Raw genomic sequence first — 17,925 nt, forward strand, 5'->3', positions numbered from 1 at the left:
CACCACAATATTACGAAACATTTGAACAAATCTGGCACTGATTCTTTTCTTTTACGTCAAGATTTTAATCAAATTTCCGCTCTCAAGTGGAAGCAGGTCAGTGACTGAGTTCAGACAACTGCGCCTGTCAACACACTAATCCGTCACGAAAACGGAACTTCTCGAAAACGCTCTTCAAACTGGTTTAATTTTGAAGACGAAACTTTTCGAAAACAATGACGTTACGATAATCATGATATTTCGCTGCCCGAATTTTCCTCAAACACATCACCTTTTAATAGTGTGGTCGCCTCTACAGTGCGTGACAATGCTTGACAATGCGTGACAATGCGTGACGAAACGTGACGGATCATTGAACCGTAGAGGCAGAGCAGGAAAACAAAACGTGACGCGGGTAATTATTTTGGCTGGATCGTTGTGAAACAATGCGTCATATCTTTGGTAATTGACAGAAATTTCTTTTTGAGTAATTGGGAGTAATCCTCTGCCCGTATTTAATTTGACGTTGGCTATAAAGCTCAACTCGATACACGACCGAGCTCCAGGCGAAGGCATACAAAATGTCGCAATACGCCGGTGGATATCCGTCGAGCGATTTGAGCCGTGGAATGACTCTGAGAAATGCTAGCGAAAATCGAAGGCTTGTTGGTCATCTTCAACATCTTGATCTGCAGCTCCATCAGAATCTTGTGAATATGCAAGCAGAGATTATGCACTTGAAACTCTCGCGCAACGGAATGCAACACTCACGAATACGGCGACCCAACACAACAATGGGAAAGAATCTAACTGATCCTAGACACGTGCAAGAAAGGCAGCTTCGCGCGGCTGTTAGGATCTCACCTCTTGCTGTACAGGGCAGCAAAAGAGAAATTTCAAAGCCGTTTTTACCACAAATTAGCACAAAACAAACTGCTTTGGTTGGCAAACGAGCGGAAGGTGTCGAAACGAGACCTAACTCCTCAAGGCATCCCGGCAGTCCCCGACGATTTCGGGAACTATCGACCGATGGCGCTAATCCTTTGTCCACTAACACTACAAGTAATCTATGCAGACCGAGGTCCACGCCAGACTTATGCATATCGCCAGCAAAATCAGAAAGCAGGCCAGCTACAAGCAAACCAATGTCTGACTCTGTCGCGGATGGGGGAAGCACTCGTTCTCTTGATAAAACCACTTCGCGAAGCCGAAGTTCCGAAGTTATATCGCAGCCCTCCTTGGAGTTAAGTGACCGAGTTACTGATTTCTTAAAGAGACCTAACACCAGCTCAGGGGAGCGAATCAAAGAGGGGGAAAATGAACAAAAGCAGTCTGAAAAATGCGTGGTGCCCACGATAAATGTCGAAGATCAAGAACAATCTAACGAAGAAATTGAAGAAAACCCTGACGAGAGCACACAAGCAGTCAATGAGGGCGACAAAGGTTATCTGCTAGACGCAGAACTGTTTCGAAACTCTCTTCTCTTAAAAGCTAGTCGAGATGATGACTTTTCTAGATCTATGCCGGATTTATCGAGTCTGGGATTCATGGACTTTAATGAAGTTATTGATCAGCGTCTTCGAAAAGTCAAAGAGGAGATTCCTTCTGAAGAAGAAATGAGAAAAATTCGTTATCTTAGATTTCGGGACGAGCCAGCACCCCTTCCTATTTTATCAGTCTTTGAGAAAGAGAATATTCAAGAACTGGATAAAATTAACGAGTAGAAATTAAATTTTGATAAATGAGTAGGAGACCTATAAAAGATTTAACAATGGCTACAAGTTTATAAGCCGTTACGGTATCAGACACTTGTCTTATGGACAAGCAATAAACCCTCCTCATAGCTGACAGGACGCTTTACTATACGGTATGCAAGCAATATTTTGGTGTCTAATTCCTTTTACTATTGCATGCTAAGTCTTTGTTATTGTGTTTTGACAGGGCTGGCTTACCTACCTACTTAGAACAACATAATAGAGAACCTCGGCGTCTTTGTGAACCACAAAAGAAGAAATTGAAGTTTTAATACTAAGCGTTGTTTTTACATTAGCGCGTCTTATTCTTGGAGGTCATTGAAACCTAAGAATTCTCTTCTTCAGGCAAGTGTGAGTAGACATGACGTAACAAAAATTGCATACTTTATAAACCATACTTTCACACTGTTCTTCTTCAGCTTCTTTGGTCCATGAATTACTTTTGTCAAGTAGGAACAAAACAATTTCCTTGACGACTTCGGAATTTTCGAAAAAATGTCGAAAACTCTTTGTGTTGTTTTCTTTTTGGCTGAACTCGTTAAGTTCTGCCCAGTCGCACGAATCACTGAGATTTTTGAAAAAAAATCGTGAAGAATTTGAAAACAGCGTTGTTTTTTTGTGTGTTCCTAAAATATTTACGTATTCTTTAATTTCTACTTGAGCATATAGTTTCACGCTAGAGGGGAGAGCTTTGTTTTATTAAGAGAAATAAACAAACAATTTATCACAGGAACCAATCTTTATTATCCAAATGTTTGTAAGTCTGGCATGATGTGAATACTATGACGTCAAACAAGGTCACTGATGTTATTAGACAGTTTGCGGTCCTTTGTCAATGAAAATCCAGGTTATTACCGAGTACATTGTAGAAATACACATTGTAAAGGGTTTTGTGTGGCTTGTAACCGAGCAAGCTTATATTTGGGAGAATTTATGAGCGGCCTAAAAGCATTTGGAAACGGAAGAATGTCTCTTTTGCTGTGCACAGAATTCTGTAACGGTCTTAGTTCACTTTCTCCTCCGATCCGAAGAGCTGCCTTGACCGTGGCCTGCTATCGCAGACGTATTTCCGGCTCCGCGGACAAGCGACAGCCGGAAATACGTTTGCATTCGCAGGCCTGACCTTGACTGTGTCAGCTAGCAGTTCGGGGGTTGGGGAGAGTGGAAGGAGAACGCGCGGGAAACGCTTCTCGTCCACCTTTTCACACCTAACAGACCTGGTGGGACCCGACCCAGTGGGTTACTTTGCCCTCCCTGGTAGATATTTGTTTCTATAGTTATATCAAGATTAGGTGGAAAACAAGTATAAAAATGTCGATCAATCTGCCGAACGTATTTGACAAAAATTGTCGTTTTAGAACACTAGAAATGGCGTTTCAGAGTATCAAGATTCCAAAATGTATTAATTTTTCAATAACCGGTTTAAAAAGTTTCTATTGTTCACGAACTTTGCTGGAAATAAACGCTTCTTGAAGCATGCAGTGATCACTAGGAATGATGACAAACTATGTTTTCCAGTGGTTCAAATTCTAAGCCTTGCATTGTTACTGAACCTTTCATGCTATGATTCGATCCATGGCTCAAAATACATCCCTCTTTTCCACTGCGTTCTGGCCAAAACCTTTCGGTAGCAACTTATACCAAGAGAATGGGTTCTAAAGAAACCGTTACGCTGAGTCACCGAGCAAGTGGTTTAAGTTGTTACCGTGTACTGTTATAGAAAGCTTGACATAGTTTTGGGAGCTTGCCTGTGATGAATTTGCAATATTTCTAGCCGCGTTGGGAGAATTCTGATCCAAGGAGCGCTCTGTTTGACGGTAAAAGACAAGATAGCTCAGAGGTCCTTTGGTTATATATTTATGCCTCTCTGGAGAATTTGGTTCTTGGTCAAAGTGTGCACGTGTATTTCTTCATTGCTGTCTTTTTCAATTTGTTACTGGAAGTGTTAAGAGTGTTAAAAGTTGATCATCGATGGTTTAAGAGGGCATGCACAGTGGAGAAACAAGAAGGCAGCCAGTGCAAAGGATAACTGATTATCCGATGCTTCGGAATTGTCACTTGGTGCAAAATACCCACGTCTAAAAAGCTATACAAAGTTTTTCAACCGTTCGGTAAATCTTAAGTTTATTTTACTATTTTCGTTTCCTGTCAGATCCCTAACTGAGTAGAAAAACTGGCTAAGACCATGTAATGGGTGAACGAAGAGCTTTGAAAAAGTCATTTCACGTTTTGTAGCTCTTTTTTAAGCGAAGTACAGCAAGGAACGTTCATCGACACGCGCGAGCGCGCGCGTGTCGGCTTCCGCGCAAATTAACTCTAGCGCGAGGTTGGTTTTTCCATTCATTTAATTGCTTCTGTGACGTTTAATTGAATTTTAATGAGAACATGGATTGAACACGATCACGCCAGCGCCACTTATCACAAAGTGGCCAGCCAAGCTACCAATCCATCTCGGTATGGATTGTTTGCCAGAAATAGTCATTTTACAAGTATTTTCTTTCCTACCAGTAGCGGACTTGGGAAGGGCTGCCAAGGTTTGCAATGACTGGCGGAGACTGGCGTACGACCACTCGCTGTGGAAGCGGGTCAACATAAAGAGACAAGCTGCTAAACTTGACGAAGATACCTTGCACATGCTTATAAGGACAAGGTTTTCTCATTCCCTTTCAATACTTCACTTGGGTGGCTGTAAAATTTCGCTCGAGCTGCTAAGTGAACTGAACAGAAAATGCAAAAGTTTGAAATATTTGATATTTAGCCGTGGGTCAAAACTCCGACCGCCGACTCCACCTCCGAAGTACTCTGAAGTTACATATGAATTCCCTTCCCAGCTGGAATTGGTGGAATTGAGGCCGATCAAAGGAGATTTCGCCTTCCTGGGACGGATATCAAGGCACTTCTGCGAAGTAAAATACTTGGGTGTTGGAAATAACTCTTCGAAGGGCGCGGTTCCCTCAATGTTTACCAAGATGCAAAGACTGGTTATCCTGGACTGTACGAACTGCGATACAATTACAGACGATGTTATTGGTAAAGTCGCCGAATGCTGCCCGCTCCTAGAATCACTTTGCTTAAACGGATGCAAATACGTCTACGGACGGACCTTTTGTACGCTGTTCCGATCGTGTTCTCGGCTGCGTACGATTCTCCTCCGCTACACGCCAGTGCGAGATGACTGTTTCGTGATCCCTGAGTGGAAGTACGTTCCTGTAGAGGAATTGGATATTTCTGCGTGTTCAAACATAACACAGATAGGCCTCATTAGCCTCGTCACTCACGCCAAGACTCTGAGGTATCTCAATTTGTCCTACTGCGGCGTGGGTCGCGCGGTTACAGACTCGGTTTTACTGCAAATGGCGCGACTCGACACCGGGACTAACTTAGAAATGTTGGACGTGCGGTGGAGTTTAACTCTGACTCCAGAAGCATTGTATATTTTGTCCCGATCCTGCCCTAAGCTGAAATGCTTAGGAGTGTATCAGTCTTCAAGCATCAACCCATCAGCCATGGCAGAGGTCTTAAGAATGCTTCCCAAGCTAGAGGTTCTGGAATACGGAGCGTTTGGTAAAGCCAGTATCTCCGAAAGCATGTTTTTTCCGAACCTCATTCGCCATTGTGAATCTCTCGAGGCGGTGTCCCTCATAAACTTTGCTTCAATGGACTCGGTTGCGGACGCCGTGTTGATGAACGCGCTGGTCGAGAACTGCCGTTGTCTTAAACGTATAAATCTTTGTGAGCCAGATCCGACATTACTCGATTTAGTGCAAGAATTACCTCCATCCTCCAGGGCAAAGGTGACGCAAAGATGGCAGTGTGTTCTACCGCCACCAGATCACACTCTAGATGCTATTATCGCCAGATTAAAATACAATCCTCCACATCCTCCTCATCCTTAGCGCTATAATTTCAAAGACGCTGCAAAAATGAATTTTACATATGCAATCTTAAATACTTTATTCGTTTATGTGCGCTGGTTTTTTTGTGTTACTATAGACCAGAGTCATTGCAAAAATACCATGGACATTTCTCTACTGAAACGTGAAAGATTTTTTATTCAGACAATTCATTACAGAATCCATGAATATCATGGTGTTACCTGTAAAGTTATCAATTTTCACTCTCAACTTCATTCACATTCGCATTCACATTCGCTTCTGGTCGATTTTAAGTCGTTGTTAGTTAGGCGAAGTTATCATTTTTGAATTCATTTGCAACTGGACTGAGTGGATTTCTGGAGTTAACACTAAATGAAGAGAATTCATTGCATATGAGTATTTTCAGTTAGGAATCATTTTTTTTATGTGCATCACTGTAATAAAATGGCAGTTTGTTCTTTGAGCTTTGTTAACAGTCTTTAGAAGTTCTTGTTTTCTTATAAAAATTCTGTTGCAAGCTTAAAGAGGGCAGACACTTTAATCGGTAGTGCGGTGTGTCGAGCTATGTATAGTGAGATAGGGAGCTTAGTCCATACAGTTTCACCAACCCTTTCCCCTCCCCAAAGTGTACCCTTTTAAGCTTTTAAAAATCTGCATTTCGCACCAGCAGTGCAAATCAAGAGTCTAGGGAGGGGTTGGGTCGAGAATCGAGCCGACGTTCGTCACTGTCTGAGAGGGCGCGGTTACAGTGGTCTTACAAGTCATACAAAGCCCGCCTTCCTGGACAAAATTTGTCTATAACGTAAGAAATAACAGGGATGTTTAGAGCGCAGACAATTTAAAACGTTTGCGCTTTCCTCAATTTTTATTGTACTTACCAAACAACAAACAATGTCATATATAGTATGTACGTCCTTGCACAAAAAATAAGGATAAATAATGTACACAAAACTATCAATTACAAATTTCGACACGGTTTTGAAATGATATCACTTAACTATCGAGCCTGATTTTAAAAAGAGGAGGAAACAAAGAAGCTGTAGTTAAGGGCATGTGTCTTATAACAATGATTTCTGACGCAAATTAATGGTTTAAAAATATCCACTAATTATTTGAAAGACCTAGGCATCTGTAATGATCCTAATTAATTTGGTTTGCGATTACAATATAATCCTGTATAAATAACGATTTCTCAATAACGTGTGTAAATAGAAGCCGATAATTTCTTTGAAAAGTACTTAATGATAGAGAAGCAATGAAAATTAACGAGATATAGGAACCAAACTATGTAAATGCATATATCCTTACATGAATTCAAGATGCAAGTCTTTCAGTATAAGGTGTAATGAAATGGCTTATCAATTATGAATGAGATGTCGACAAAAACTACATAAATCATGAAATAATTCACGAACAAAGCCGGTGAAGCTTTGCTATGTTCGCTCCCAAATTACCAAAAAGCAAAGGTTTTTTTAGAAGAGTTTCTTTGCCGACTGAAAATACTTTCAACATTGATAATGTTTTCTCGAACTGCGACTTGAGGCGGTTTGGGATCAGCGTACAATCATCTTTGCGATGAATTCTTCCGGAAATTCTTTCACTGGCGCATGTTTCAATAGTTTCTTCGCAAATTGCTGTAGAGTCTCATGTTGCTTGTGTTGCCGAAAATGTACGTTCTGCTGGAGAGGGTTGTGTTACCGAGACGAATTCCTCTTAGAAAAGTAAGTTGAAATTAAATCTAAATGTGATTACTTTTAGTTGAATAAATTGCTATCATGCTATTGTGATAATATTAGTTTAACAGTTTTAAAACCCAAACGAAATACGGTTAAATTGGAACGCGAATTATTTAATCAGAGTAAATCGTTTGCCAAGTAATTTTACGTGAAGAGTTTTAGTTTGCGATTTTATCTACATTTTACGATAGTTTGGTCTGTGGTATGTTATGACTTAAGAAATTCTTCCATGTATGTGTGAAGGATGACTAGATCAAATAAATAATTTAATCAAATCGCTTCTTTCGGAAATTTCTAACGAAACACACGGCGAAAAATAAAATAACCTAAAGGTAATAAAAAACTTAAAGAAAGATAATTCGCTTTGGGTGCTTTTCAAATCGTGGGTTTAAGGTTTAAACTTGCTTATTGTTTTTAAAAAGGTGGGAAGAAAATTGCCATTGGTGCACAGTGACAACGTAAAAAACTTAACAATCAACAATTCCTTAGATTCGTAGAATTTTTTCTCGTTCACAGTTTTTATGAAGAAATTTCACCTCAAGAGTGGAACATGATTGAAAAGGAGGCTAGGAAGGTAAAAGGTGAGTTCAACGGGAGTTTCAACTAGTATAAGACATAGAACTGCTAGCCTTCCACCCGGGAGGGACTCGCACATGAGAAGGACAGGAGTGCTTGTCGTACCTTTTAGGGGTTAAAAAAACGGTCTTGATACCTCTTGGGGTGTTCAGCCGCAAAAGGTCCACAGCGGGAGTTTTTGCGGTACGTTTTAGGGTATTGAGCCGGAAAAATATGACAGGAGATAACGTGTTGTAAAGAATTGCTACCACTTAAGGGTGAAAGAAACTTTAAGCCGCGCCCACAAAACAGGATCTTGGTACCTCCTAGGGGTTCTTGACAAAATTCCCACGAGCAGCCCCGTCATTTTTATATGGGAGTCCGCTTCCAGGAGCCTTCCATTGGATGTTAGTATTCTTTCTTAATAATCAAAACGACTAGAAAACCATTTCGAAAGAATTTATTATTCTAAAAACCGATATGTTGTACTTTCTAGGCGACCTGGGGGAGAAAATTGTTTTGGTGGAGACAAATGTTTTGCCGTCTTTCCGAGAACATGTCGCCACCGCAAGCGAGAAGGAGATAACCAAGCCTTCGCGGACATTGGTGGATTATCGGGCAAGCGACTTCATCAATGACGAGGAAAGCCATGAAGCTAAGTCTTCCAAGGAGCGCTTAAACACAAAAAAAATTCGATCGTACACTGAGACGGATTTCATGGCCGAGATGTGGAAAAATCCTAGCAAGACGAAGCCTTTGAGCGGGATATTTCGGAAAAGAAAATATTCGCGTTTTACGAACGAACGTGATGAGGAAGGTTCTTCCGGGGACGAGTACCCGCAAGTCAAGTCAAAATTAAATTTGCGGACTAAAATTCTCACGAGGAGGAGTCAACGCCAAAGAGATGAACTAGAAGTTGCCGAGAATGGAACTAGAAGTTTATCTCCTTCATCCATGTTTAACGATTATCATGGACAGATTGAAGCTAGCTTCTCTTTTGCAGCGCACGTGCGGAGGCAAGGTCCCGGATTTTCAGCTAGTTGTACCCAGACCTTGCGCACAGGTGACCTGTGCTCTCTCAGCGACTTGTTTGAAAGCGAGGTTCACAGCAACGTTACTTTTAACCCTCTCTTCGAGGACGACGACGGCGAAGACGAAGAATACGTCAAACGAACGCGACCGAGGAGGTATCGATTGTACACTATCGACGAGGAATCGGAATATTACGATTCGGGCCCATGATTTTCGCCTGGAAAAACTTATGGGGCAAGTGACAGATAAGCAAAACCGATATGGAAGAAAAAAAATGATCGAATGCCGGTCAAATCTAAATGTTAAGGTTGAGTTGAAGACTTGTACATGAAGTTTATGTGCAACATGAAAGTTGATTGCCTGCAGAATTTTCGATTCCAATGGTCAATCTACCTTTGTTTTATAAAGCGTTTCCACTTATCACGTGAATAGCAACCATACAAATTTATTGGAAGAAAGGAAGGTGTTTGCGTAAGAAAAGAATTAAACTCCCACAGGATTGGTTTGGTACACCAGCGTGGCCGCCTTTACATTGTTTCGGGACACCGAAATGGCTGCCGTGACGTCATGTAAGAACGGTCTTTTCGTTGCCTCGGAAATTACTGCTGTCTCCAATGTAGGTCCGCAGGTGTGCTTAAGTATTCATCATGCAAAGAGTTTTTGTTTCCCTTGATCAGCGGCGTTTTGTCAGTTCTGCGTCGGTCGCTTTAACTTTCCCAAGGACTGAGCTCTGGGTATAGTAAAGTATAGTAAAGTATTTTCATTTCTAGGATGAAAATAAAAAAAAATATAGAGAACTAGAAAAACCATTGCCTTTATGTTTATAATTTAAGAAGCACTGTCACAGTCACTTTTGAACTGCTATAGATTAACACGAACAGCGAACGAACTTCCTTGAAAATAAAGCAGTCTGTATTCCTCTAAGCTGCTATTATTCTTCGAAAAAAGTTGTGTTGTGTTCTTTTTTTATACGAAATAATTTTACCGAACAATTTTCTTTTTTAAACAAGGGAAACGGTATTTGTTCCAAGGTACAAGCTGTCACCTGCGCAGTTTTGATTTTGATATCAAAATAAACGTATTTTTGGTGTCGGTGAAGATCAGTTGTTTGTAATTTTTCGAGCGAAGTACCCGCTGTTCACAGGTCACGTGTGATCAACAAAATAACGAGTGAAGATCGTTCCTTTGAGGGTGTTTGGAATTTCAGTCTCATGACATAAATTCCAAGATCAAAACTTCTTCTAAGATTAAAACTTCTTTTCAACGACAAAAAAGACAAGAAATAAAAAAGGTAAGACATTTCGTTTGCTTCGTTTCAATTTTTACTGAGTAAAGCAACTTTTTTTTATAAAGCAATTGTCTTGGTCGGCTTGCAGTTTTAGCGTTGAGGTTATGTTATGGTGTCAAGGTTATTGTTTTAGAACTGACAAGTATCATTGCTCTTCAAACTGCGTATTTAAAGTCCACGAACGTCCCCTTTCGGAACTTGAAATCACTCAAAGCATTTTATAATTCGTGTTGAAGTTTGATTTTATAAATAATATCTGAGTAACCTTAAACGTTTTCCAGAAAAAAAGAAAAACCGTTTTGGAACGTAGGTGTCAAAAGCTTATAAATAGTCTTCTTTCCGGTTTTTATGAAAACAGTCAATTTTGAGAGGAGTAGTTCTTCTTTTCCTGTACACGTTTTCAGTTCAGTGGTTGGCACTAAATTTTTACTTCATTTGCTGTTTCTTGAACTATAAAATTATGACATGTGCTCTATGTCTTTACTTGCCAAAAGTTGCGTCAACCGACAATATTCTTTCCTTTTAAGGCCGGCTTAAACAATTGGTACAAGTTAAAAAACAACACTTCTTAGACTGTGACTGTAATAATGTAAGCCTCAGGGCTTGTGATTAACTTGTGTCGAGGGATAATGTGAATCGAATGTTCAGTATTTGTTGTTGACGCAAGGTGCTTGTCACTCGTAAAGGCCTCCCTCGATGATGATGAAAGTTCATTGGAAATATTTTATGACAAACTGTCAAATATGATAAAAGAACGAGACTAAATTAAACACTACTCGATTCTGTGCTCACTTTGCCATTAAGGAGATATACATTACCTGCAAAAAATTTCGGACGTCTTTAATTTCGGAAACTTTCCTGATAGAATTTGTGTTATCCTCCCTTCGGAATATCTGTAAAACCTCGAGGGTGCTGCAAAACTATCCTTTTCACAGGTGCTGTTTCATTCTAATTCTTGTCTTGTTGGCGTAAATTTACTTCAGCTATGTTTCAGCAAAGTGTTTGAAATCTTTGTCCGAGATTTGCCCGAAATGAGATAAAAAGTGTCCGAAAACTTAACGTCCGAAATTTTTCGCAAGTAATGTTAAGTATGCTGTGATCTATTGACGTACACAATATTGTATGAATCGAAATTCATTCGTCTAGCTAAACATTTAGTCTCTTAATTGAGTGTCTGATTTCCCTCTTAGGAAGGTATAATGGACAGACGACAGCTCCTATTGGCTGCTGTGCTGTCAATCACGTGCTGTGTTTATGCTCAGCAGGCACAACACACAGGTGCGTCATTAAAACGCGGGAAAATTTTGTCGCTGTCGCCATCTTGTTCATCAATCTCAATTAACCCATCCACCCTAAAGGAACTGAGGAAAGCCCCCCTCAAAGCATACCATAGAAATATAAATATCTCTTAACTCTCTTAGACACAATCATCTCAATTGGGTTAATTTTCCCTTAACACAAGCAGAAGTAGCTTACTACATAGTTGTTTCCCCGATAGTTGAAATGAAGAACGTTTTAGAAAACTCTGCTGTAGACTGTAATTTGATTACTTTTCAGTTTTTGCCATGGTTCTTGGAAAAGGAGGGAAAAAGTTACCAGGTAGGCTTCTGATCAAATGATTAATTTACTGAAAGCGGTTACAGCAATTGCTAAGTTTCATCATGTTTAATTCTAACAAGTTAGTAACTTTTGTCTTGTAAAAAGAACGTTTCGCCCCAAAATACATCAAAGATCCAATTAAATTTCTTTGAAGTAAGTTTCGTGAACTCTTTTCACTTCTTCTCTAATTTATGAAGCTCCTTACTTCTTTTTTTTACCATTTCAGACATCAAAGTTAATGGTGTCAAAATGAACTTGCATGCCCCTCAAGCAAACACAGGGGCTCAGGAACCAGGGGCTCTTGTGCAAGGACCTCCAACAGGTACACGAATGTTGCACTGTTCATAAATTCAGCTTGTGTGAGCATTTTTGAGCAAAATATCTCAATATGGTGTAATTAATATGCGAAAATTGTTCTATCTTTACAGAGACAGCAACATTCATTGTTGGAGGCAAGGCGTCTAATAACAAGCCTCCAGTGATGGCAGGTCAGATTATAACTATCATATCTTTCCGATAGAGCGGGTTTCAACTGAGTGTGGTAAAACCAAAACCAATGTAATCCCTGCGATCAATCACAAAGGACACAGACAATACAGTGAACCAATCAAAACTCGAAGTTATTACATGTAGCTGACGGATAGCGCGGGAAAATGAGTGTGAGCGAGTCACAGTTGGCTTGGTTTTTACTTCTGATTGGATGAAAAATTGATGCGAATTTTTTAAGCAAATCGTGTGCTGTAATGAGTGTAAAACCAATTACTTTTCGACAATCAAGTGAAAACCGCTTTCTAACTTGAATAATCACATGTAATGACATATGATTAACTTGAAGATAATGGACCGGTACTTGCAGTCTCATAATATCGGCAGCAAAGTTAGTTAACCTTTCAATTTCTTGTTTTCTACAGAAGCTTTGGTAATGCCTGCAGCTAAAGCGAACAAGCCAAAATCAGGTTCGTAAAATGAAAAGCTGTTTCAAAACTATTATTATAGTATTTTTTTTTGTCAAAGGACAAGTGTGCTAGGTATGACATGACGAATACTCAGTATTGATAGCCACGGTCAGAAGATTGGAACGAGTCACATGAAAGTATGGGAAGAGTGGCCGAGTGGCCAGGGCGCCGGACTTGAAATCCGTAGGTCGCGGGTTTAAGTCACGCTCTGACCACTTAGCTGGAGTTGTTTCTTGGTAGACCCAAGTTCAACTCCTCTGTCATGCTTGTAAATAGCCAAATGGTCTGCCTCCCGCCAGTTGGCATTTTTAAGCCTATTATGTTTATTTGAAATATTATATTTCTTTCTTTCAGTTTAGGTGGCATGCCATGCCTGAGAACTAGCAAGTTGTAGCTAAGCGCATCGACCACTATAAACATTCAACGTTTGACATTTTTTTTAGGCTTCCCCTACCTTCCTTGATCGAAATGCCTAATTATTGTAAAATGATGTTTTTTTCATTTAGCCGCACCGAAAGCAATGGATGACCTTAAATTAACCAAAGAAGAGAAAAGTAAGTTTACATCCCGACTACTTTGGCAGATATTTCTATCAGCCTTGGGTTTGGTTCAAAGAGATAAACAGCTTTCATCGAACTCTTTCTTTTGCAGAGAAATTGTTTCCGTGCGATGATTACAAACCTTACTGTAGTAATTACGCCAAAACTGGCCAGTGCAGAGATGTATGGATGCAGAAAAACTGCAGGAAGAGCTGCAACTTTTGTGACAGTAAGTCAACAGTGTTTTTGCATGACGTCACTACAGCCATATTGGTGTTCCAAAACAATCAAAACTGCGGCCATTTTCTGTTCCAAACCAATCCTATGGGAGTAGAACTCTTTCGTTATGTAGACACTTTCTTTTGTTCCAACAAATTTATCCTACGTGATTCGTTAAGTGCGCCAAGCGCTAATCAAGTCAAAACAGTATACAAAAGTCAATATGTAAGTCTATGCCTAAGTTGGCTGTGAACCCTCGCAAAAGAATTACAAAAAAAACGATTAAAACTTCTGCTTGGTTGACAGGTTCAAAACTGGTCAAAACACAAATTGGTCCTGTGGATGAAAATATTACATACTTTAAAAGGCGATTAAAAAAAGACCATGCAACAGCACTGCATGACACTTAAACACTAAAAAGACTAAGCGAATTCTTTGCATTTCTCTTCAGTTCCTTATGGAGTGTTCATTGGCTGTCAAGATTTAGATGTCTGTAAAAAGTTTGCCGCCTCCGCTTGCATGGTCCGCTGGGTTAGGGAGACTTGTAAGAGCAAGTGTGGACAATGCGGTTACGGTGAGTAGATAAGGAAGGAAATGTTTGCATTTGGCTAAATAAGCGTCGAGTCAAGCCATGTCTTGCACACGTAGTGTCACCTAATGCCACACCCTTACTAAAGAAAACAACTGAAAGAGACAAAATTCCAAAATAGATTAAGGTGAGAATCGAAAGATGTATCTTCATTTATCATCTGAAGAAAGGAAACATTCAAAGGCGGCCAGTGCTTTTAAATATGAAGTGATCAAACCGTTATTACTCTTTAGAAGAGCAACAGATTGTCCAATAGACAGGTGATGAGAATAAAAAATTATCATCTAGGAGACGGGTCTCAGAAGTTGAGAACCAAAGAAAATAGAAATTATGGCAATCAAAAAAGAAAATAAATATTTCACGTTTTGTACTAAAACAGTTAGCGTTTCATGAGCAGCGTTGTAAATAATTTACAAAGTAATCTTTTACCTCTAGAACGTCAAGCCAACTCTCACATTACAATGGGCAAAAAGAGACATTTCAGTGATGGTAACACGAAGCAATCAGACGAGACCAAACACGTGGTGAAGGCTAAAACACTGAAAAAAGTCCTAACAAAAATGACCCAGAAAGCAAAAGATACAGTTAAACAAGCAACAGCTAAGGTTAAACAACAGAGGAAGGATGACAAGCCTGCATTGAAGCCTAAAGTTGCTGTTGTTGAGAAGCCAGTGATCAAGGTTAAAGAAGCTCAGAGTAAGGACATCACTGAGGAAGAGAAAGACAATAGCAATGATGATGATGATGATGACGATGATGATGATGATGTAACTGATGATAACAATGTTAATAATGACGAGGTAAGAGTAAGAAAAATAACTAACGCAGTGCTAGAGGGTTGATTGAGGTTTGACAAATATACGTCAAGTTGTTATGTGATTGCTTTTAATTAGAAACGAATCCTCAGAAATATAGCCCAAACTCTCCTATAGTCTCCCACCAGAAAATATACTTATGACGTCACTTTCTCACCATTGTGCCGAAAACTGCAAAACCGTAATTCGAGTGAGAAGTAATATATCAAACACGAAGGACAGTGTTTGACCACATTTCCAAACGTCGAGAAGAGAGTTGAAAATACGACGCGTAACGGAGTATTTTTGATGAGTTTTAAAGTGTGTATACGGCCAGCAGGGTTTTTGTGGTTTTGGTATCTCTATAATGTGTAAAAAGGTATCCTAAGAAAAAAATTGGATTCCGACATTTTAACGCCCAAAGATCTAACTTTAAAGTTCCCGCTTCAGCCACGCCCAATGAAGTTGACCGTGAGTCAGTGCAAAAAAAGAGTCTGGGTTTCTGAATGGGTCGTGACGTCAAGTCAGGAATTCCCAAATCCTGCTAGTTCAGGTCACTGTTGTTTCAGTAGTGGTTAGGAGTTTTCTTCAACAAAAAGCAAACAAACAGAAGTTGGTGAAACAAGAAAAATAAAAACATGAGGCTCTAAGATGTTCCTGAAGTGACGTCATTCGTCACCAATCTTTCATTACGCGGTCAACTTCATTGGGCGTAGTCGAAGCGGGAAATTTAAAGCTTGATTTCATGGCAAAAAAGCACCGGAATTAATTTTTTTGGTTTGAATACATTTTTAGATGTTATAAAGATACCAAAACTACAAAAACCATGTTGGTCGTATAGACACTTTAAGGTGTTTGGAAATGTGGTCAAGCACTGTCTTTCGTATTTGATATATCTTCTCAATCGAAACTAAAACTAAGGAGAAAACAGAGAAATAAAATCCTAAAAATCTAAGTTAATAGGCCAATTCCGATAAATTAAAATTCTAACTTGGCTCCGAAGCTTAGGGGAATAAAACAAAAGAAATTGCATCGAGGATGAGGGATGAGTAATTAATTTCTTTTATTTTATTCCCCTAAGCCTCGGAGCCTAGTTAGAATTTTAATATATCGGAATTGGCCTATTAAGATCAGATATCCAAACACCGTCACTGTCGTGATTTCCTTTGTTTAAACTTAATAAATTATTAATGAGTTTGAAGGATTTTGAATGATATTCAAACGCGATCAAGAACGAGTGCCTATGGGAAATGAGATATAATCCAATGATTTTCGTTCTATTAATAATAGTTCTTTTCGTGATATTGAAAAAGGACCAAGACGTTAGTGGAGAAGGAAGCTCGCAAAATGAAGACGAAGATAATGACGATGACCAGGATAAAGCTTCAGGGGAATCCAGGACTAAGGACAAACCAGACGAGCCAATCAGATTGGACACAGATCCAAGAGGCGAGCCAGTGGTTACTAAGCTGATCAACCAGCCAATCAAGTTTATCGACGCTCCAGGGAAGGCGATGCATGTAAAACACGTGAAGAATAAGAAACACATCAAAACCGTGAAGGACGCGCAACCAAAAGTTGAGCAGCAGAAGAAAGTGGCTAAGAAAGTTGAAAATGATCAAGTCGAGAAGAAATTCAAACAAGTTAAGAAACTACAAAAAAACGACAAGCCAAAGGCCACAAAACCGAAAAAGCTGAAAAACTGACTTCGTTCAATACAAGGTTTTCCTTTTGATGGAAAAGTTTTCATTGGATTAAGTTATGTGACTGTAATTTTCTTTAAACATAGTTCGAACAAGAATTTATAATCCTCAATTTTTAATGATAAATTTTGCTGATATTAGTACTTAGTTTTCTGTGGGCGGTTTAATTTGACACGGTAATAACACTAGGAGATAAGTGCTTCATTGAAGACGCACGATATTTTGTTAATCTTGCTCTTTAATTCAGCTTGCAAAATAAACATTTTTTCTTTACCTTAATCTTTTTTCTTTATCTTTCTCCCATTGATGTGTTTGTAGTTAGCTTTTTTCTTTCCGTAGCATGCACAAGATCCAATCCTCTTCACGTATTTCCTATAAAAATATTTTCAATCGTCCGTGGGAAAAGCAAGCATAATGAAAAAGTAACTCATTTGAGACAAACGCCTCTTTCCCTATCCTAACGTTTTCAACAATGTAAATGTTTGGCTCAGTAGCAAAACATCAGCACGACGGAGTCCATGTTTCGCACTAAGAGCCTTTGTTCACCTGACCAGCGGTCTTGCTTCTCAGGTGACCGATGTTCGCGGCATACGAATGTTCTGCATAACTTGAATGTTGTTGTTTCTTTTAGCCTAACATATTCATCAGTTGTTCTTTTAAAAGCCATGAGCCCGACAAGCAATCGGGAGAATGAATGTATTTAGTCCAGTTCGTGACCTATTTGACACAGAATTACGTTTCCATTGATCAAAATAGCATGGAATTCTCACTTTAAGGTGGCGATTATCTCGCAATAAAACATCTACATTACTCGCAAAAAATTTCGGGTGTTTTATTTCGGATGTTTAGTTTTCAAACACTCTTTCATTTCGGACAGCAATTTCGGCCCCTATGCTGAAACAAAGCTAAAGCACATTTACGCCTACAAAACACAAATGAGACGGAAAAAGATAATTTTATTGCACCCTCGAGGTTTTACAAATGCACCGACGAAAAATAATGAAATTCTATAAAGCCAACTATAGTTCGATCCATAAAGCCCGGCAGAAAGGAAACTAGGAGCTTTAATTTTTAGAGCGAACTTCAAAGTTTTATCACTGTTTATACTGTCCTGTAAATATTTCGGACGCTTGAAATTTTGGACTGTTTTATTTAGCTCTTATTAACCGAGCTGGAGGTCTGTATGGGAGAATCTTGACCGAGGTCGTGAGTACAGACCGAACGCAGTGAAGACTGTACACACGACCGAGGTCAAGATTCTCCCATACAGACCGACTTAGCCCGGTTAATAAGATGTTTATTATATG

General features: G+C 39.5%; 4 protein-coding genes across 4 annotated transcripts; all 4 read left to right on the top strand.

The window, feature by feature from the left end:
* Positions 1–80: 80 nt before the first annotated feature.
* On the top strand, positions 81–3,454 carry LOC145482223 (uncharacterized). Its single transcript, XM_081460846.1, has one exon. The coding sequence runs from the start codon at positions 561–563 to the stop codon at positions 1,701–1,703; it is 1,143 nt and encodes a 380-aa protein (XP_081316972.1). The 5' UTR covers positions 81–560; the 3' UTR covers positions 1,704–3,454.
* A 589-nt stretch (positions 3,455–4,043) lies between these two features.
* LOC145480360 (F-box/LRR-repeat protein 4-like) lies at positions 4,044–5,649 on the top strand. The gene has a single exon (XM_081458647.1). The coding sequence runs from the start codon at positions 4,190–4,192 to the stop codon at positions 5,627–5,629; it is 1,440 nt and encodes a 479-aa protein (XP_081314773.1). The 5' UTR covers positions 4,044–4,189; the 3' UTR covers positions 5,630–5,649.
* Positions 5,650–7,031: 1,382 nt separating this feature from the next.
* LOC145480361 (uncharacterized) lies at positions 7,032–9,326 on the top strand. Its single transcript, XM_081458648.1, has 3 exons — positions 7,032–7,329; positions 7,861–7,925; positions 8,396–9,326. Exons 1-3 carry the CDS (start codon positions 7,184–7,186, stop codon positions 9,139–9,141), a joined length of 957 nt encoding a protein of 318 aa, XP_081314774.1. The 5' UTR covers positions 7,032–7,183; the 3' UTR covers positions 9,142–9,326.
* A 1,893-nt stretch (positions 9,327–11,219) lies between these two features.
* Positions 11,220–16,650, top strand: LOC145480362 (uncharacterized). Its single transcript, XM_081458649.1, has 10 exons — positions 11,220–11,497; positions 11,777–11,818; positions 12,045–12,140; positions 12,247–12,306; positions 12,730–12,774; positions 13,281–13,328; positions 13,426–13,542; positions 13,984–14,106; positions 14,557–14,921; positions 16,229–16,650. Exons 1-10 carry the CDS (start codon positions 11,419–11,421, stop codon positions 16,619–16,621), a joined length of 1,368 nt encoding a protein of 455 aa, XP_081314775.1. The 5' UTR covers positions 11,220–11,418; the 3' UTR covers positions 16,622–16,650.
* The last annotated feature ends 1,275 nt before the right edge of the window (positions 16,651–17,925 follow it).

The sequence above is a fragment of the Orbicella franksi genome, chromosome 3 (genome assembly GCF_964199315.1).
Source record: "Orbicella franksi chromosome 3, jaOrbFran1.1, whole genome shotgun sequence".
Taxonomy (NCBI): Eukaryota; Metazoa; Cnidaria; class Anthozoa; order Scleractinia; family Merulinidae; genus Orbicella; species Orbicella franksi.